Raw genomic sequence first — 21578 nt, forward strand, 5'->3', positions numbered from 1 at the left:
GACTGGGCCCCAGCAGGAGACAGGGCCCCAGCAGGAGACAGGGCCCCAGCAGGAAACAGGGCCCCAGCAGGAGACAGGGCCCCAGCAGGCGACAGAGCCCCTAACTTCAGACTGGCCCCAGCAGGCGACAGGACCCCTAACTTCAGACTGGCCCCAGCAGGTGACAGGGCCCCTGACTTCAGACAGGCCCCTGCAGGCGACAGGGCCCCTAATTTCAGACTGGCCCCAGCAGGCAACAGGGCCCCTGACTTCAGACTGGCCCCAGCAGGCGACAGGGCCCCTGACTTCAGACTGGCCCCAGCAGGTGACAGGGCCCCTGACTTCAGACTGGCCCCAGCAGGTGACAGGGCCCTGACTTCAGACTGGCCCCAGCAGGTGACAGGGCCCCTGACTTTAGACTGGCCCCTTCAGGCGACAGGGCCCCTAATTTCAGACTGGCCCCAGCAGGCGACAGGACCCCTAACTTCAGACTGGCCCCAGCAGGTGACAGGGCCCCTGACTTCAGACAGGCCCCTGCAGGCGACAGGGCCCCTAATTTCAGACTGGCCCCAGCAGGCGCCAGGGCCCCTGACTTCAGACTGGCCCCAGCAGGCGACAGGGCCCCTGACTTCAGACTGGCCCCAGCAGGTGACAGGGCCCTGACTTCAGACTGGCCCCAGCAGGTGACAGGGCCCCTGACTTTAGACTGGCCCCTTCAGGCGACAGGGCCCCTAATTTCAGACTGGCCCCAGCAGGCGACAGGACCCCTGACTTCAGACTGGCCCCAGCAGGCGACAGGGCCCCTGACTTCAGACTGGCCCCAGCAGGCGACAGGGCCCCTGACTTCAGACTGACCCCAGCAGGCGACAGGGCCCCTGACTTCAGACTGGCCCCAGCAGGCGACAGGGCCCCTGACTTCAGACTGGCCCCAGCAGGTGACAGGGTCCCTAACTTCAGACTAGCCCCAGCAGGTGACAGGGCCCCTGACTTCAGACTGGCCCCTGCAGGCGACAGGGCCCCTAATTTCAGACTGGCCCCAGCAGGCAACAGGGCCCCTGACTTCAGACTGGCCCCAGCAGGCGACAGGGCCCCTGACTTCAGACTGGCCCCTGCAGGCGACAGGGCCCAAGCAGGTGACAGGGCCCCTAACTTCAGACTGGCCTCTGCAGGCGACAGGGCCCCTAACTTCAGACTGGCCCCAGCAGGCAACAGGGCCCCTGACTTCAGACTGGCCCCAGCAGGCGCCAGGGCCCCTGACTTCAGACTAGCCCCAGCAGGCGACAGGGCCCCTGACTTCAGACTGTCCCCGGCAGGTGACAGGGCCCCAGCAGATGACAGGGTTCCTGACTTCAGACAGCCCCCAGCAGTTGACAGGCCCCTGACCTCAGACAGGGCCCCAGCAGGAGACAGGTCCCCAGCAGGAGACAGGGCCCCAGCAGGAAACAGGGCCCCAGCAGGAGACAGGGCCCCAGACTTCAGACCGGCCCCAGCAGGTGACAGGGCCCCAGCAGGTGACAGACCCCAGTCAGACACCGGCCCCGCAGCATTTAACCTCTTCTGCTGCCGCCGCCGGGTTCCTGAGGCAGGGAACAGAGGGACCTGCAATCCTGCTGCACCACCACCTCATCTCACAGCTGCTGGAGCACTGGCTTCTGCCGGGCCGGTTTCCTGAAGGACCCTGCCTCCTGTGACCCCCTGCTCCACCACCCCCCAGATAAGATACCGTACCTATTCAGACTATAAGATGGACCCCATCTTATAAAAAACATTATTTTTCCCTATTTTCCACCCCAAAATTTGGGGTGCGTCTTATGGTCCGGTGCATGTTGTAGTCCGAAAAATACGGTAATTTCAGAAGATGTGACATTTGCAGGGCAAAGAAATTATTTGTATGCATGCGATAACCCATCTGACCAGTTTTTTTTAATATGTCCTCATCGATGTAAATTTATGTTGATGTGATGTCTCTGGATGTTTTCTACTACCAAATGCAATGTATAATTATTTCTAAAACTGTTTAATAAAACAAATCAAGTTTAAAAAGTCAAACAATGCTCCTTCCCTTCCGAGCCCTGCAGTGCGCCTAAACAGTGGTTTTCCCCCACATATGGGATATCGGCATGCTCAGGAGAAATTGCACAACACAGTTTGTTGTCCATTTTCTATTGTTACCCTTGTGAAAATGAAAAAAAATTGGGTCTGAAGTAAAATGTTTGAGAAAAAAGTTAAATGTTTATTTTTTTCCTTCTCTTTGCTTCAGTTCCTGTGAAGCATGTGACATAACTCTGATTTAAGGGCATAAGAATTCAAAGTTTGAAAATTGCAAAATTTTCCAAATTTCTGTTTCTTTGCTCCATCACTAAGGGGTTAAACAACTCTCCTTAGTGCGATCATAAAACATACAAGCCTCTGATTGCTCAGATGATGCACTGTACTACTGTAGTGTATTATTACTGCTTGTCAGTGTAATACTAACTGACCCATACACATGAGATAAGTGTTGGCTGAACGGTCATTTGGCAGACGGCTATCTCTCCCGACTCCCCCATACACACAAATATTCCAGCTTTCTTGTGATCTGTATGAGAGAGTCGCCTCCAGACTCCTCTAGCGGAGGATTATCTACAGGAAAAATAAATGGATTAGCCTGAAATTCAGGATCCCAGATCCTTCTCTGCCCTGACATCATCTGTCAGGAGGTCCCCAAATACATTATATAGTTGACCAAATGCCCCAAAATCAGTGCTTTCATGCAACTTTAGTCTAATGTGTATGGGGGCATTAAAAAGTAACTTATTGTATGCTGCCTCTGGTCCAGCATAATAGACTAATAGACTTTTGTACATTGCAGGCCCAAACACCATTATTGGTCATTTAAGTATCATAGTAACTAGTCAGCCCCATACTATTGAGTACTTGGGGGAGGAGGGGCACTGAGCCGAACTCTGTCAAACCTTCTTAGATGCCATGTTTGCTTTTGACAGCAACAAGTGGTTAGACTGCCAGGGTTGGTGTAGCAGCCGTACCTGTGCCATCCCTGCGGGGTACATCTGTTCTGGCGCCCAAAAGAGTTATTTTCTTTTAAAACAAATGTTTAACATGTTAAAAAGTAACAAAATGTGTCTTATGCTTTTTGCAGGTTTTTTTCTTATTACAAGAATTGTTAATGCCAATTTTCTTTGGAAACATTTTAATATCTGCTTTTTTATGGAGTTTTTCTTGTAATATAGGAAAGCCTAAGGTCAGAAATAAACCCCATCAAACACTGTACCCCCATAAAACACTGTACATGGAGACTTTGGTATCAAATAACTCCTGTCTTGGTGTTCTTACAAACAAGCTTTTATAAAAGTCTCAAACTTCTGGGTGTGAATCAGACCTGAGATCTAACGTGATGGATGACAGTCCGGTGAAGACCGGAAACATATAGACGGCCGGTGGTGATGTAGTCAGTGACGGACTCTGGCCAAATACTTTTATAGAGCCGTAGTAGAAGATGAAGATTTCGTCCTCATCATGAAGTAGTTATTTCTCATGTTACGTGTAATGAATATCTCCTGCAGTCTTGCTAATGCCAATTCAAGTAAATGAGATGAGAATTAGCAATAAGGAAGATGAGTCTATGAGAAACGTCTTCAGCTGCAGACTCCGAGGAAGAAACTGCTTGTTGTCTGTGGCCTAAGATATATAGGTTTTATTAGTAGGTGTAAAGAAGAAAACTAAACACTGTAAAATAATATATGTCCTCATATGTTTCACCTTATTATCTCCAGTAATTGTATTATTACACAGGATTTTTATTATGTTCCATCGATTCATCTTCTCATTCAGGTCTCTACAATTTTGGATCCTCTCAGTGAAGATCTTCTATATAAGAGAATTTTCCTGATTTACCCATCAAAGATGGATATGGACAGAGACAAGATGGCGGAGAGGATATTACACCTCACCCTAGAGATCCTCTTCCGGCTTACTGGAGAGGTGAGAGATTCTGATGACGTCACATTACATCATTCTTATCTATGGGAATAACAGATGGACAGAACTGGAGAGGTGAGGACTCTGGAAATGTCTGTAGTGAGATGTATTAATGTGTCTCTTCATAACCAGGATTACACAGTAGTGAAGAAGACCTCTAGTGAGCGCTGTCAGGACCCTGTATCTGAGGGATGGGAAAGACCCCTGAGCCCAATCACGGAGCTTCCACCTCACCCCCTGATACATGAGGACATCAATGACCAAAAGATCCTAGATCTCACCTACAAGATGATTGAGCTGCTGACTGGGGAGGTGACACTGCTGGGAATGCTGGGACATTTTCTAGTAAAGCTATGAAGGGATTGGGGGTATAACTCTATCATTGTATGTGTCAGGTTCCTATAAGGTGTCAGGACGTAACTGTCTATTTCTCCATGGAGGAGTGGGAGTATTTAGAAGGACACAAAGATCTGTACAAGGACATCATGATGGAGCTTCCCCAGCCCCTCACATCACCAGGTAATAGACAGGACTAAATACACACAGCCTATAATTATCTCTATGTAAAGAATGAATTCAGTCCCTGTATGTGTTTTTTCCAGATCTATCCAGTAAGAGGATAACACCAGAAAGATGTCCCCGTCCTCTTCTTCCACAGGACTGTATAGAAGAAGATCCCAATGTTCCTCAGGATCATCAGGTAGATGGATAGAAGGTGTCATGAGATCTCCCCTATGATGTGTAGACGGCTGTGAAGGTCTTGTGCTCAGTCTTGCTTCATCCACCAATATTATATGTTTTATACTTGTGTAATGAGAACGGTGGAGATGGCTGGATTGGAGCTGTTCATAGATGGGACTTCTCCATCTGTCTGTGACTTGTACTATATTTGTTTCAGGGTGAAGATCTGACCCATATTAATACTACGGAGACATATGTAAGGGGTGATGAGCGATGTAAAGAGGAGATTCCTACAGATAATTGTGGAGGTGAGTAGTAACCACTAAATGCAGAGAAGTCACAGATTCTTCTCAGTTACAGGCTGTGGCTGAACCGGTCATGTAGTCCAGCTGTATCACAATCGTGTGATCACCATTTTGCATCTTTACCAAAACATTCTCCTCCACCAAAAACTGTTCAAATGACTTTGGACATTGAAAGCCCTTTTCTATAGAACTTACAACCTGGAAGATCCACCTACCAACTGAAATTAGAAGATCCTGACTCTTACCTGCCCAGGTCTCTAAACTAATCCAAATGACAGCATATGTAGAAAGTGCTGACAAGTTAGAAAATCACTTGAAGAAACATATTATGATTGGCCTGTGAGAGAAAGCGGAGGTAATGATGCTGTTGGCTTCCTAGATCCCTGATATCTTATTGGATGAATCTACCTTCTCTCCCTTCTGTGCTGCTGAATGTGCTCATATGGTCCCTACAAGACCAGGTCCAGTCTTTATGACCAAACCTCGCTTTTATGATTGACAATATTAAACGTGCAGTGAGGGCCAAGTGTGAATTTCTGTACAATAACAAAAGAGTTTCCTTTTATCCTGACTTTTCAATTTCTTTTTAAACCAAATAACTTCAAAAATAATCGTGATAAAGTGTACAAAAAACATAACACCTGTGCCATGATATATCTCTAAGCTGTGCGTGGCTGATGGCTGTAATATACATTTATTCATGCCTGCAGGAGATATGTTGGCATGACTTGAGCCAAGAAACATACTCTAATTACCCCAGAGAGGTTTCACCACTAGTTACATTTTATTATTTTTTTTTGGATCTTTTCATTAGATGTGTTATTATCTATAGTCAAAGTTTTGCCCATCACCCTTTATCCCCTCTACATGGATCTGTTCTTGCACAAAAAGACCCCTAGACTTGGGCCACGGTGTTGCCTGCTGTTCTGTGGTGTGAGATGACAAGAAGAATAGTCAGGTAGCCGGATTAGAACCAGGAGGGCAGAGAAAATACAAAATCAGAAGACACAATAGTAGTCAGTAAATGGGCTGGGATCACAAGAAGAAACTAAGAAGAAAATACACAACACGAGAGCTGATCACAGAGGACTTAACCAGAGGAGAACAAGACTGTATCTGGCAGCTTCCGGAATTATGCGTGAGCTTTAGTAGGGTGTGATGCTTTCCATTTGAGTTAAGTAGGGAGCATATGTGACTTTGGAAGAGTGGATTTTGCTGGATTGGTTTATGGACGTCATGTTGCTTTTCAAGAGCCTTTGAGCCACTAATGATGTGGAAACCTCTGTTGACAGATGATGGACCTGAGTGGGAGCTTATTTTTTTGTGAAATGAGTAGAAAGTTTTATTGGTATCATTTTCACATATTTCATATTTGGGAGGCAGAATGAACAAACAGTTGAACACCACACTCTACTGTTTCATGCTATGAGGTTTTATATTATACTGTGAACTGTCATTGTCTTGGTGAATAATTCAATCTTTTTCCATAGCTTGCCATTTGTACCATTAGTTTAAGTAGAAATGTTCAAAAATATAAATTTCAAGAATATTTCATTCAAATATAATATTTTTTTTACTTAGCAGATGACTGTACCAGGAGATCAGAGGGACAGCTGACATCTTCAATTTTCAAATCAGATGATCTTGAGATCCCACAGGATACAATTGAAGGAAATGCCATTACTCCAGATATACCATCATCCCTTCACAGCAAAGATGTGTCATCTGATCCTTTGAAACAGGTCCTTTCTTCTGATTCATTACCTACTACTAAGGAAAATCAAAGTCACAAAATAAGCATTAAAAATCTAACTGCTCCTAAAGCTAAAAAATCATTTTCACAGTCAGAATATGGAAATAGTTTTCCCGTCAAAATGTTTTTTCTTAAACATCAAAAAATTGACACAGCAAAGAATAGATTTTCTTGTTCCAAGTGTATGAGATGTTTTAACAAGAAATCAAGTCTTCTTAGTCACCAGAGAACTCACACAGGGGAGAAGGCTTTTTCCTGTTCAGAATGTGGGAAATGTTTTAACCAGAAATCAGTTGCTGTTATACATCAAAGAACTCACACAGGGGAGAAGACTTTTTACTGTTCAGAATGTGGGAAATGTTTTAACCGGAAATGGAATCTTGTTATACACCAAAGAATTCACAAAGGGAAGATTCCTTTTTCCTGTTCAGAATGTGGGAAATGTTTTAACCAGAAATCAGATCTTGTTACACATCAGAGAACTCACACAGGGGAGAAGCCTTTTTCCTGTTCAGAATGTGGGAAATGTTTTAACAATAGATCAAATCTTCTTCGTCACCAGAGAACTCATACAGGGGAGAAGCCTTTTTCATGTTCAGAATGTGGGAAATGTTTTAACCAGAAATCAGCTTTTGCTACACATCAAAGAACTCACACAGGGAAGAAGACTTTTTCCTGTTCAGAATGTGGAAAATGTTTTAATCAGAAATCAACTCTTGTTATACATCAAAGAACTCACACAGGGGAGAAGGTTTTTTCCTGTTCAGAATGTGGGAAATGTTTTAACCAGAAATCAATTCTTCTTAGTCACCAGAGAACTCACACAGGGGAGAAGCCTTTTTCCTGTTCAGAATGTGGGAAATGTTTTAACCAGAAATCAGATCTTGTTACACATCAGAGAATTCACCCAGGTGAGAAGCCTTTTTCCTGTTCAGAATGTGGGAAATGTTTTATCCGAAAATGGAATCTTGTTATACACCAGAGAACTCACACAGGGGAGAAGCCTTTTTCCTGTTCACAATGTGGGAAATGTTTTAACACAAAATCATATTTTCTTAGTCACCAGAGAACTCACACAGGAGAGAAGCCTTTTTCCTGTTCAGAATGTGGGAAATGTTTTAACCAGAAATCAGATCTTGTTAAACATCAGAGAATTCACACAGGGGAGAAGCCTTTTTCCTGTTCAGAATGTGGGAAATGTTTTAACCGGAAATGGAATCTTGTTATACACCAGAGAACTCACACAGGGGAGAAGCCTTTTTCCTGTTCAGAATGTGGGAAATGTTTTAACAATGAATCAGATCTTGTTATACATCAGAGAAGTCACACAGGGGAGAAGCCTTTTTATATCCTTAATGTGGAAAATGTTTTACTTGAAAAGACACACTTTTAGCAAGAAAAAATGTTGCTAATAAGTGAGTGTGTTCTATAGACTGGAGGTAGCTTCCTGTGACTGAGGACAATGAGACAGTGTCCTTCCTGATCAGTGAGAGAACTGCTCTCTCCTCCAGCACCACACTTATCTAAATGATTGGTGCAGAGCAGGAGAGGGAAGGTACCGGGACCTGTACAGAGGCAGCACATCCTGACTGAGCAGCTGAAGAACCTTTCACGTGACTATCTCAAGGACCTTTCAGATCATGTAACACTGTTTTGCATAGTTTTAAAAATTGTCAGGTTCTGTTATTAACTGAGCCATTTCTTAATGAGTTTGACCTCTTGAATTCAAATTGGACAATGAGTTTTCCTTTTACTGCTACATATAATTAATGATAAAAGTTTCAGTACTTTGAAACATTATTTTTGTAAATATACAGATGCAGAATATTTTGTTATGCCTATTTTCTGATAGAGTTGTGCTCAAAAGATTACATACCCAGGCAGAATTTTTGCTTTCTTGGCCTTGTTTCAGAGAATATGAATGATAACAAAAACCTTTTTCTCCACTCATGGTTATTGGTTGGGTGAAGCCATTTATTGTCAAACTACTTTGTTTTCTCTTTTTAAATCATAATGACTTCCAAAAACATCCAAATGACCCTGATCAAAAGTTCACATACCCTGGTGATTTTGGCCTGATAACATGTACAGAATTTGACACAAATGGGTTTGAATGGCTACTAAAGGTAACATCCTCACCTGTGACCTGTTTGCTTGTAATCAGTGTCTGTGCATAATATTGAATGAGTTTGTGGGATCCATACAGACTTGCATCTTTCATCCAGCCACTGATGTTTCTGGATTGTGAGTCAAGGAATTGATAATGCCAGTCAGCAGCGTTAAATCTGTGATTAACAACTGGAAAATCAGGGTCTCTGTAAAAACCAAACCACAGTCAGGTAGACCAACAATCTCGGCCACAACTGCCAGGAAAATTGTTCGGGATGCAAAGAAAAACCCACAAATAACATCCAGCTAAAATTCAGGACTCTCTGAAAACTAGCGGTGTGGCTGTTTCAAGATAAGCAGGCACTTAAAGAAAAATGGTCTTCATGGTCGAGTCGCCAGAAGAAAGCCATTACTGCGCAAATGCCACAAAGTATCTCGCGTACAATACGCCAAACAGCACAGACACAAGCCTCAAAACTTCTGGAACAAGGTAATTTGGAGTGATGAGACCAAAATTGAACTTTTTTGCCACAACCATAAACATTACATTTGGAGAGAGGTCAACCAGGCCTATGATGCAAGGAACACCATTCCTACTATAAAGCAGTAATTTTAGGACCTCTGCAGACTGCCCCCCCCCCCCCTTGGCAGTCTGCAGAGGTCCTAAAAATTTCCCAAATCAATGGGAACAGTGCTCAAATGTCATGCGAACAGTATGGGGAAGACCCCTGGAAGCATTTCTGACTCCCAGGTCACTGCTGTAAACAGTGTTGTCAGAGTATTACGCTACTTTTACGGACTCACAATAAAACATACAAAAATAAAACCAAAATGGAATTTCCTGGCAAATATGTTAAGGAACATCCTTTCCAGGGTAATGACTTGTATATATGGCAAAATAAATAACCAAAAATAAAAATGCTCCTCCACACCTTGGGCTATGTTCACACATAGCTTTTTTTGCAGTTTTGCATTGCTGTCAACAGTGACAAATGCATTCACCGTGAAATGTAATTTAAATTTTACAACCTTATCTGGCCATGTGGTGTGTGACACATCATCAGGCACATCCTGTTTCATTTATGAAGGAGGGACTCTGAAAGTCACAAAGCCTATTTTTATAGGGCCATCAGGAAGCGCCTTACTATTCTTAAAGGGCCAGCAGTCATTCCTCGCTATTGTTAGAGAGCCATCAGCTGGCTATGCTTTGTTGTTCCCATTATTAACAAGTGGGTCTCCTATACTGTTATTGCCTATGCAGTGACTGCAAGGGCTGACAAAAATTTGGACGCAACACCATACCCCTTTGAAGAGACATATAGGAGGGTCTCAGTAACAAAAAATGTTTCCATTATAAAGGAGTGGGTCTCCTATAGTGAAAATGCCCATGTTGTGACTGCAAAGGCTGCCAAAAGTTGAGAAAAACCCCACTAACAGTTTAAAAACACATAGAGCAGGGCCACAGTAATGGCATGTTCCCATTAGAAAGGAGCGGGTCTGGTATCCAGTTACAGGGTATGCAGTGAGTCCAACAGCTGCCAAAATTTGGCAAAAATCCCACTAACAATTTAAAGACACATAGAGCTGGGTCACAGTAACGGCATGTTCCCAGTAGAAAGAAGAGGGTCTGCTATACAGATACAGGGTATGCAGTGAATGCAACGGCTCCCAAAAATTTGGAGGAACTTCAATACCCCTTGCAAGAGTTGTAGATTTGGTGATATGGTGGTGATATGGTGGTGGAGAAGGAGGACAAGATCAAATAGACAAAATCAGGAAGTGTATACCCAATGTCTGGGTGTGAAGACAGAGGTGCATGGGAATAGAATTAGACATCCCAAAAAAACCACTGTTTTTGAGTTTGTCATACTGCTATCATTCGGGGATGTTGAGAAATCTGGCCCAATCCAGCCCTTGTTCATTTTTATAAGAGTCAGCCTGTCAGCATTTTCAGTGGACAGGCGGATGCATCTATCGGTTATAATTCCACCAGCGGCACTAAAAACCCGTTCTAATAAAATGCTAGTGGCAGAGCAGACCAGGACCTCCAAAGCGTAGAGAGCCAGTTCATCCCACTGAGTCCAGCTTGGATACTCAATAATTATAAGGCACAAAGGAATCACGGAGGATGTTGGTATGGTCTGCAAGGTACTCCCTCAACATCTTCCAAAACTTTTCCCTCCTTGTGAGAGTACCTTACACCTCAGGGCCTGTGCAATGGGAGGGTCTGAGAAAACTGTCCCAGAACTTAGACAGTATTCCCCTGCCTCTGCTGTATTGCATTTGTGTCTCCCTCGCCTGTACGCCTTGGTTGTCCAACGAACTGTGACCTCTGCTGCCAGCGTTTTAAGACGGGAATTTTTTTTAATCATTCTGCAACAAGGGCATTCTGGTACTGCCCCATTTTATGAGCCCTGTCCAGCGTAGGAATAAGAGACAGAAAGTTCTCCTTGTATCGTGGGTCTAGAAGTGTCACCAACCAGTAATGACTGTCACCCAAAATTTGGACAATGCAAGGGTGATGGGAAAGGCAGCGTAACATAAACTCAGCCATGTGTGCCAGACTGCAAAGAGGTAAGACTTCCGAGTCCTCACCAAGAGGACGACTAACCATGTTCTCCTCATCCCTGTCCTCAGGCCATCCACGCTGTACAGATGATATGACAGTAGTACCGTCTATAGCGCAGGAAATTAGCTCCTGTTCTTCCTCCTCCTCCTCATTGTCACCCAATGCACTTTGGGATGAGATGAGGCTGGGCTGTGTGAAATCACCCTGTATGGTTCCTTGCTCCATCTCATCGTGCTCCACCTGCAATGCATCCTCTTTAATTGTGAGCACAGAGCATTTCAGAAGACAGAGAAGCGGGATGGTGATGCTAATTATGACAACATCTACGCTCACCATGTTTGTGGAGTCCTCAAACTTTTGGAGGAAGGTACAGATGTCTGATATCCACGCCCACTCCTCAGGTGTTATGTGTGGAGTCTGAACTGAATACTGACCGCCTTGTTGATGCTGGTAGTCAACAACTGCCCTCTTCTGCTCACAAATCCTTCCCAACGTCTATAATGTAGAGTTCCAACGTGTGGGGACATTGCAGATCTGTCGGTGAGCTGGAAGTTGCAAACGCTGCTGAAGCACGGCAAAGGCAGCGGAAGCTGGAGGTGACTTTCTAAAATGGGCATACACGCGGCGTACTTTGACAAGCAGATCCGGGTCAGTTTTGAGAAACCGCTGAACCACGAGGTTATGCATATGGGCCAGGCATGGTACGTGTGTGAGCTCGCCTCACCTCAGAGCCGCCACCAGATTCCGGCCGGCCATTGTCACACACGACCATGCCTGGCTGTAGGTTCAGTGGTGTCAGCCATAGATCTGCCTGCTCTTTCAGAGCTGCCCACAACTTTTCAGCATTGTGCGATTTGTCACCTAAGCATATTAGCTTCAGCACAGCCTGTTGCCGCTTGGCCGAGGCAGTGTTGCAGTGCTTCCAGTTTGCGACTAATGTGGTCATTTCGGAGATGGAGACTGAAGAGGAGGAGGAGGTGCAGGAGCTGTAGAATGTGGGGGCAACCCTGATTGATCCAGGGCCCGCAGTACTCGGCGTCAGGAGGACGTGTTCCGTCCCAAAATCTGACTGGGTCCCGGCTTCCACTATATTAGCCCAGTGTGCCGTCAGAGAGATGTACCGTCCCTGACCACAAGCATTTGTCCATGTGTCCGTGGTTAGGTGGGATTCCCAGTAACTGCATTGTTGAGGGCACGGCTAATGTTGTGGGACACCTGCTCGTGTAATGCGGGAACGGCACACCAGGAGAAATAGTGTTGGCTGGGGACCAAGTACCGCCGCCATCAGGTTGTGAAAAGCTTCCGTCTCCACGAGCCTAAAAGGCAACATTTCGAGCGCAAGCATTCGCGAAATGTGAGAATTTAGTAGTGTGTCCTGTGGGGCGTTGGCTGCGTATTTGTCTTGCGTTCCAAGGACTGGGGTTGGGAAAACTGAATGCTGCGCTGGGACAAGGACGTGGACGTGCTTGCTGATGGTACTAGTTGAGAGTGTGCAATGACAGGTGCAGGGCGGGAGGCATCTTGGCATGAGCCATGGACAGGGGATTGGTGTGCATGCACAACAGCGGAAGGAGCAGTGGTGTCAGACGCTGTTGCTGGACCCTGGGGTTCGGCCACTTAGGTGCTTTGCTGCCATGTGCCTGATCATGCTGGTGGTGGTCAGGCTGCTACTTTTGCTACCCCTACTGATGGTGGCCTGGCAGGTGGTGCAAATGGCCTTTTTGGGGTTATCTGCGGAGTCTTTAATGATAACCAGACTCGGGAAGACCTAACAGTTGTACTGGCAACTTCCGTCGTGTTGGTGTTACGAGGAGTGCTTTCCCGCCTTGTGTCTGCGGCCACCACACTGCTTCTTCCTGCCTGTTGTGGTGCTACGCCTCCCTCCCCCTGTGTGCTGCTGTCCTCGCTCTCTATGTCCCCCTGCCAGGTTGGGTCAGTTATTATATCATCCACCACCTCCTCTTACACTTACGCACCCTAGTCCTCCTCCTGACTTTCTGGCAATTGTGTCTCATCAACATCGTCCACCTCCTGCGACAGTAATTGCACTTTCCCATCATTGCCTTCATGTGACCGTGGTTGCTCCAATATTTGGGCATCGCTACACGTGTTCTCCTCTTGACTGGTCGGGCAAGAGGCCCGAATCTACAAATGGAAAAGTGAACAGCTCTTCTGAGTGTCCAAGTGTGGCATCAGTTATTTCCAGGCACTCGACATGGTGGGAGGAAGGAGATTCAGGGTGAGAAATATGAGGTCCAGATTCACGGCTACTGACACTTGACCGTGTGGAAGCCAGGGTGGTGGGGGTGTCAAAGTGACTGGAAGCATTATCTGCTATCCAGCCAAGAACCTTTTGACACTGCTCTGGGTTCAATAGTGTTGTGCTGCAGTCCCCTAGTAATTAAGACAGGAAGGTTGAGCGACAATATGTGGGTCTTTGTTGTGGCACAATTTCAGCTTGCCCACGGCCACATCCTCGGCCTCTGCATGCACCATCATGTCCACTTCCCCGTTCCTTGATACGCACCTTGCCCATTTTAAATGGAGAACAATTTTTTCCACGTTCACGAGAAATGGCTGATTTTGGAAAGCAGTTATATGTGATACGTGTGACAGAGAACCATGGTTTTAAATAGCAGGCCTGTAATTCACTGATACTATTCTTCACAAATACCTAGTGTGAATAGCTTGACTGACACACTGCAACAGAATCTAAAAGGAGGCCAGTATATTCCACATTCAGTTCAAATTTCTGAAATTTTATTGCTCGAATATTGAACAGATCTGGCTGTATTCTGTAGTGCAAACAAGCTAATAGACCACAAAAATGGTGTACCCTGGATTGCTTTTTAAGCAAATAATGAGGACTAAAATAAAAAAAAAATTGCCCTGGCCCCTGATATCTGGGGTTATGTCTACAAATATCTGAAATTATTACAGCAGCAGCAGACAGGACGTTCAATGGACCCTTTTGTGCTATATGCACTGCAGTCTGCCACATACACTGCCTGCCTGCCTAACTCCTGCCTAGCACTGATTATATGGAGCTGGATTAGTCCTCAGAAGGACTGTTAGTTCAGATATATATATATATATATATATATATATATATATATATATATATATATATATATAGTGGTGGCCAAAAGTATTGGCACCCCTGCAATTCTGTCAGATAATACTCAGTTTCTTCCTGAAAATGATTGCAATCACAAATTCTTTGGTATTATTATCTTCATTTAATTTGCTTGCAAGGAAAAAACACAAAAGAGAATGAAGCAAAAATCAAATCATTGATCATTTCACACAAAACTCCAAAAATGGGCCGGACAAAAGTATTGGCATCCTCAGCCTAATACTTGGTTGCACAACCTTTAGCCAAAATAACTGCGAACAACCGCTTCCGGTAACCATCAATGAGTTTCTTGCAATGCTCTGCTGGAATTGTAGACCATTCTTCTTTGGCAAACTGCTCCAGGTCCCTGATATTTGAAGGGTGCCTTCTCCAAACTGCCATTTTGAGATCTCTCCACAGGTGTTCTATGGGATTCAGGTCTGGACTCATTGCTGGCCACCTTAGAAGTCTCCAGTGCTTTCTCTCAAACCATTTTATAGTGCTTTTGGAAGTGTGTTTTGGGTCATTGTCCTGCTGGAAGACCCATGACCTCTGAGGGAGACCCAGCTTTCTCACAGTGGGCCCTACATTATGGTGCAAAATTTGTTGGTAGTCTTCAGACTTCATAATGCCATGCACACGGTCAAGCAGTCCAGTGCCAGAGGCAGCAAAGCAACCCCAAAACATCAGGGAACCTCCGCCATGTTTGACTGTAGGGACCGTGTTCTTTTCTTTGAATGCCTCTTTTTTTTCCTGTACACTCTATGTTGATGCTTTTTCCCAAAAAGCTCTACTTTTGTCTCATCTGACCAGAGAACATTCTTCCAAAACGTTTTAGGCTTTCTCAGGTAAGTTTTGGCAAACTTCAGCCTGGCTTTTTTATGTCTCGGGGTAAGAAGTGGGGTCTTCCTGGATATCCTACCATACAGTCCCTTTTCATTCAGACGCCGACAGATAGTACGGGTTGACACTGTTGTACCCTCGGACTGCAGGGCAGCTTGAACTTGTTTGGATGTTAGTCGAGGTTCTTTATCCACCATCCGCATAATCTTGCGTTGAAATCTCTCGTCAATTTTTCTTTTCCGTCCATATCTAGGGAGGATAGCCACAGTGCCATGGGCTTTAAACTTCTTGATGACACTGCGCACGGAAGACACAGGAACATTCAGGTCTTTGGAGATGGACTTGTAGCCTTGAGATTGCTCATGCTTCCTCACAATTTGGTTTCTCAAGTCCTCAGACAGTTCTTTGGTCTTCTTTTTTTTCTCCATGCTCAATGTGATACACACAAGGACACAGGACAGAGGTTGTGTCAACTTTAATCCATGTTAACTGGCTGCAAGTGTGATTTAGTTATTGCCAACACCTGTTAGGTGCCACAGGTAAGTTACAGGTGCTGTTAATTACACGAATTAGAGAAGCATCACATGATTTTTTAAACAGTGCCAATACTTTTGTCCACCCCCTTTTTTAGGTTTGGTGTGGAATTGTATCCAATTTGGCTTTAGGACAATTCTTTTTGTGTTTTTTCATTGAAGACAAATTAAATGAAGATAATAATACCAAAGAATTTGTGATTGCAATCATTTTCAGGAAGAAACTGAGTATTATCTGACAGAATTGCAGGGGTGCCAATACTTTTGGCCACCACTGTATATATATATTTCTTGTGGAATACTTTTACTAAATATACACAAGCAAATCTCTCCCTCACACAAAAGCAACTCATCCTACTCTGCCTGGTTCCAAGGTAGACGTTGACGGGCATAGCGGCGCCAGGTCTTATATAGACCTGATGATGCTGTGCGACCAGCCAATCACTGTAATGCCCACGACCAACATGGCTACGGCATTACAGTGCGTGGCAGGCAATCCCTGCATGTTTACTGGCTCTCTAAAGAGTGCCAAACATGCACGGAGGGGACCCGAGTTCCCGCCTGAGCAACCCGGAAATACTCGTCGAGCACAGTGATGCTCGGGCAAGTACCAAACAGTGGCGAGTATGTTCGCTCCTCACTAGTTATCAGCAAATACTGGGAGCAAATTTGCACTCATCAGCCCAAAAGCTGCGCATGGGACGTACTTGGACATTCCAACATGACAACGATCCAAAACACAAGGCCAAGTTGACCTGCCATTGGCTACAGCAGAACAAAGTGAAGGTTCTGAGTGGCCATCTCAGTCTCCTGACCTCAATATCATTGAGACACTCTGGGGAGATCTCAAGTGTGCAGTTCATGCTAGACAGCCCAGGAATTTACAGGAACTGGAGGCTTTTTGCCCAGAAGAATAGGCAGATTTACCATCTGAGAAAATAAAGAACCTCATCCACAACTACCACAAAAGACTTAAAGCTGTCATTGATGTTAGAGGGGGCAATACACTGTATTAAGAACTGGGGTATGTGAACTTTTGATCAGGGTCATTTGGATGTTTATGGTTGTCATTAAGATTTAAAAAGAGAAAACACAGTAGTTTGACAATAAATGGCTTCACCCAACCAATAACCATGAGTGGAGAAAAAGTTTTTTGTTATCATTCATATTCTCTGACCCAAGGCCAAAAAAGCAAAAATTCTGCTGGGTGGGCCAAAAAAGCAAAAATTCTGCCGGGGTATGTAAACTTTTGAGCACAACTGTATCTGCACTGGTGAGAGTGCTTGTTTGTAAAGACTATGAAAATAAATGAAGATTAAAATACAAAATTTATTTCGATAAAATGCTAAAAAGGTGGATTTGGCTGGTTAAAAAATACTGATAAAATATATCGTGCTGAAGTGAATTAGGTCATAGAGGTCCTTTATCTGTCCCGTTTAGGATGACTGTTACGGTTAGGGAGATATGGAGGTAGAATGGAGATTCCTGTGGGGGAATACAGGAAGAGGAGGGTTAGTTGTGGTGTAAAGAGAACGAATGAGACTGGGTACGATACACACATCCTCTGTCTATTCAAAGGGGTATTGGGGTACGTCTAAATTTTTGGCAGCTCTTGCAGTCATTGCATACACATTAACAGTGTAGGAGACTCACTCTTTAATAATGGGAACAACAAAGCATAGCCGGCTGATGGCTGTCTAACTATAGTGAGGGCCGACTGCTGACCCTTTAAGAATAGTAAGGGCTGCCTGATGGCACTATAAAAATAGTGTTTGTGACTTTGAGTCCCTCCTTCATAAATGAAGCAGGATGTGTCTGATCATGTCTCACACACCACATGAGAAGATAAGGTAGTTAAATGTTAAAATGACATTTACCGGTAAATGTATTTTTTGTATACCAGTAAATGTATATATGTGTGAACATAGCCCAAAGTGTGGAGGAGCATTGTTGTTTTTGGTTATTTATTTTTCCTTATATACAAGTCATTACCCTGGAAAGGGTGTTCCTTAACATCTTTCAAAGGAAAATCCAGTTTGGTTCCGTTTTTGTAAGTTTTATTGTGAGTCCGTAAAGGAAGCGTAATACTCTGACAACATTTTTCACAGCAGTGACCTGGGAGTCAGAAATGCTTCCAGGGGTCTTCCTCATGCTGTTCCCATGTCATTTGAGCACTGTTCTCTTCGATTTTGACAATTTTTAGGCCCTCTGCAGACCTCTGGGGGGAGCCGCCTGAAAAATGCTTGAGTTTCCCATAGACTTACATTGGGCTCGTTACTCAGACCGAGCACTCGAGCATTCCAATATACTCGACTTGAACAACAAGTACCCGTGCATTTTAGTGCTCACTCCTCACTAATGAGGAAGTATTACTATCAGTGTTATTGGAGGTATATAATACATGTTTTGGAGGGGGATCATTGCCCACATCCTTGAAGGAAGCTGTATTTACGGTGTTGCCTAAACAAGGCAAGGACCACAGCTTGCGGGCATCCTATAGACCCATCTATCTTTTATCGGTAAATGTCAACTTCTTCCCAAATGTGGTGGATGCAAGAAAGTGCCAGAAAATCCACGTTCCTCTGGGTCCAAAAAAGGATGCAATACCCAGTGCTTAAATATAAGTCCATCTACTGAAGCTAAAATCAGACACGTTTCGTGGATGTCCTGTCCACTTCATCAACATCAAGTGCATAGCTTATACCAGGTATAACAAGGTGTGGACATAAATATATACAAGTCAAAAAGAAAAAAATGTGAAAAAAACTTCTGCCAAACCAGAGTGGCCGTTGGGGAAGAAAAGTTCGTTCAATATGAGAAAAGCATAAATTTGAGTCTCCATCAATGTATATATGGGTCAAGAATAAAATAATGTTAGCATGATTAAAAAATAAATAATTAAGAACCGGTATATAGTATTTCAGTGCATATTGCTTAAATAAAAAATAATTCCGAAATGGGAATCGAACCTGTTGTATTGCGATCAACTGGATCATGTTTAGATCCTAAACAGCCCTCTATGCTATGGGTGCATATGTATGTATCGAGAAATTATAAAAAAAAAAAATTAAAAATGTATTTAACTTATATATACATATGAAAATAAAAATAAATAAAACACTCTTGAACAAGGCACCGTCTCTTGGATCTTGATATACATTTTCCCTTTTTATTTTTATTTTCATATGTGTATATATAAGTTTAAATGCATTTTTAAATATTCTTTTATAATTTCCTATCGGAACAAATCAGTCTCGATACATATATATGTACCCATAGCATAGAGGGCTGCACCACGATTAGGATCTAAACATGATCCAGCTGATCGCAATACAACAGGTTTTATTCCCATTTCGGAATTATTTTTTATTTAAGCAATATGCACTGAAATATACCGGTTTCTAATTATTTATTTTTTAATTATGCTAATATTTTATTCTTGACACATATATACATTGATGGAGACTCAAATTTATGCTTTTCTCATATTGAAGAAACTGTTCTTCCCTAACGGCCACTCTAGTTTGGCGGCAGTTTTTTTCACATTTTTTTCTTTTTGACTTGTATATATTTATGTCCACTCCTTGTTATACCCAGTATAAGCTATGCACTTGATGAAGTGGACAGGACATCCACGAAACGCGTCTGATTTTAGCTTCAATAAATGGACTCATAACTAAGTACTGGATATTGCATCCTTTTTTGGACCCGGAGGAGCGTGGATTTTCTGGCACTTTCTTGCATCCACAACTTATGGTACTCGGACCCTTGAGGTTTGGTGTCTCCTGCAGCACTCCATTTTACCATCATATGAGTTGTGCATTCTCACAACTCACCAAGGTGAGCGTCTTCTTTCTTTTAACCACTAGTTGTCTGGGTAACAGCTCTATTGGCGCCCCCTCTCCATATTATTGCAAATTCTTCCAAAAGTGCTAGCCAGGGCCAGCATCAGCACCCGGCACATATGGGCAAGTGTCGTGGCCTTGAGCCAGTGGGGGGGCCCACTCGCCTTTAGGGGCCAGTGAGTCGAGGGCACTTGGAATACTTACCTCTCCCCGTTCCCCGCAGCTCCAGCTTCTTCTTCTGTGTCTGCTGACTTGTGACATCTCAGGTCAGAGGGAGCGATGACATCACTACAGTGCGCCCTCTGCTTTTTTTTATGTACACAGCATTATATGCTGTAGAATGTAAGCGCGCAAGGGCAGGGTCCTCTTTCCTCTGTACCAGTCTATCACTGTTTGTTCAATTACTGTAAGTGATATCTGTATTTTGTATGTAACCCCTTCTTATGTACAGCACCATGGAATCAATGGCACTATATAAATAATTAATTAAAAATTATATGGGGCCCATCTTGTTTGGAGCATTATATGGGGCCCATCATGTATGGAGCATTATATTGTTCCCATCTTGTATGGAGTATTATATGGGGCCCATCATGTAGGGAGCATTATTTGGGGCCTACTCTGTATGGAGCATTATATGGAGTCCATTATACTGTATGGAGCATTATATGGGGTCCATTATTCTGTATGGAGCAATATATGAGGTCCATTATTCTGGATGGAAATTATATGGGGTCCATTATTCTGTACTGAGCAATATATGAGGCCCATTATTCTGTATGGAGCAATATATGGGGTCCATTTTTCTGTATGGAGGATTACATGGGGTCCATTATTCTTTATGGAGCAATATATGGGGTCCATTATTCAGTATGGAGCAATATTTGGGGTCCATTATTCTGTATGGAGCATTATATGGGGCCCACTATTTTGTATGGAGCACTATATGGGGTCTATTATTCTGTATGGAGCATTATATGGGGCCCATTATTCTGTATGGAGCATTATGTGGGGTCCATCACTCTATATGGAGCAATATATGGGGTTCACTATTCTGTATGGAGCAATATATCGGGCCCACTTTTTTGTATGGAGCAATATATGGGATATATTATTCTGTATGGAGAAATATATGGGGTCCATTATTCTGTATGGAGCAATATATGGGGTCCATTATTCTGTATGGAGCAATATATGGGGTCCATTATTCTGTATGCAGAAATATATGAGGTCCATTATTCTGTATAGACCATTATATGGGGTCCATCACTCTGTATGGAGCAATATATGGGGTCCATCACTCTGTATGGAGCAATATATGGGGTCCACTATTCTGTATGGAGCATTATATGGGGCCCACTCTTGTATGGAGCAATATATTGGGTCCATTCTGTATGGAGAAATACATGGGGTCCGTCCATTATTCTGTATGGAGCAATATATGGGGTCCATTATTCTGTATGGAGCAATATATGAGGCCCATTATTCTGTATGGAGCAATATATGAGGCCCATTATTCTGTATGGAGCAATACTGTATATGGGGTCCATTTTTCTGTATGGGCATTATATGAGGCCCATTATTCTGTATGGAGCAATATATGGGGTCCATTATTTATGTAGCATTATATGGGGTCCATTATTCTGTATGGAGCATTATATGAGGCCCATTATTCTGTATGGAGCATTATATGGGGCCCATTATTATGTATGGAGAAATATATGGGGTCCATTATTTTGTATGGAGCAATATATGGGGTCCATTATTTTGTATGGAGCAATATATGGCGTCCATTATTTTGTATGGAGCATATATGGGGGCCATTATTTATGGAGCATTATATGGAGTCCATTATTCTGAATGGAGCA

The 21578-nt window shown here is 43.7% G+C and overlaps 1 protein-coding gene across 1 annotated transcript in view; it reads left to right on the top strand.

The window, feature by feature from the left end:
• Positions 1-21578, top strand: part of LOC141182697 (uncharacterized) — a 67039-nt gene that overhangs the window by 7347 nt on the left and 38114 nt on the right. Inside the window, exons 4-9 of the mRNA XM_073660843.1 lie at positions 3210-3220; positions 4090-4269; positions 4353-4476; positions 4560-4657; positions 4856-4946; positions 6525-8053. Of these exons, the coding sequence (XP_073516944.1) occupies positions 3210-3220; positions 4090-4269; positions 4353-4476; positions 4560-4657; positions 4856-4946; positions 6525-8053 (2033 nt within the window). The remainder of the gene's footprint in view (positions 1-3209; positions 3221-4089; positions 4270-4352; positions 4477-4559; positions 4658-4855; positions 4947-6524; positions 8054-21578) is intronic.

This window comes from Phyllobates terribilis, unplaced genomic scaffold (genome assembly GCF_046119375.1).
Source record: "Phyllobates terribilis strain yellow unplaced genomic scaffold, ASM4611937v1 Scaffold_35__1_contigs__length_13245226, whole genome shotgun sequence".
NCBI lineage: Eukaryota > Metazoa > Chordata > Amphibia > Anura > Dendrobatidae > Phyllobates > Phyllobates terribilis.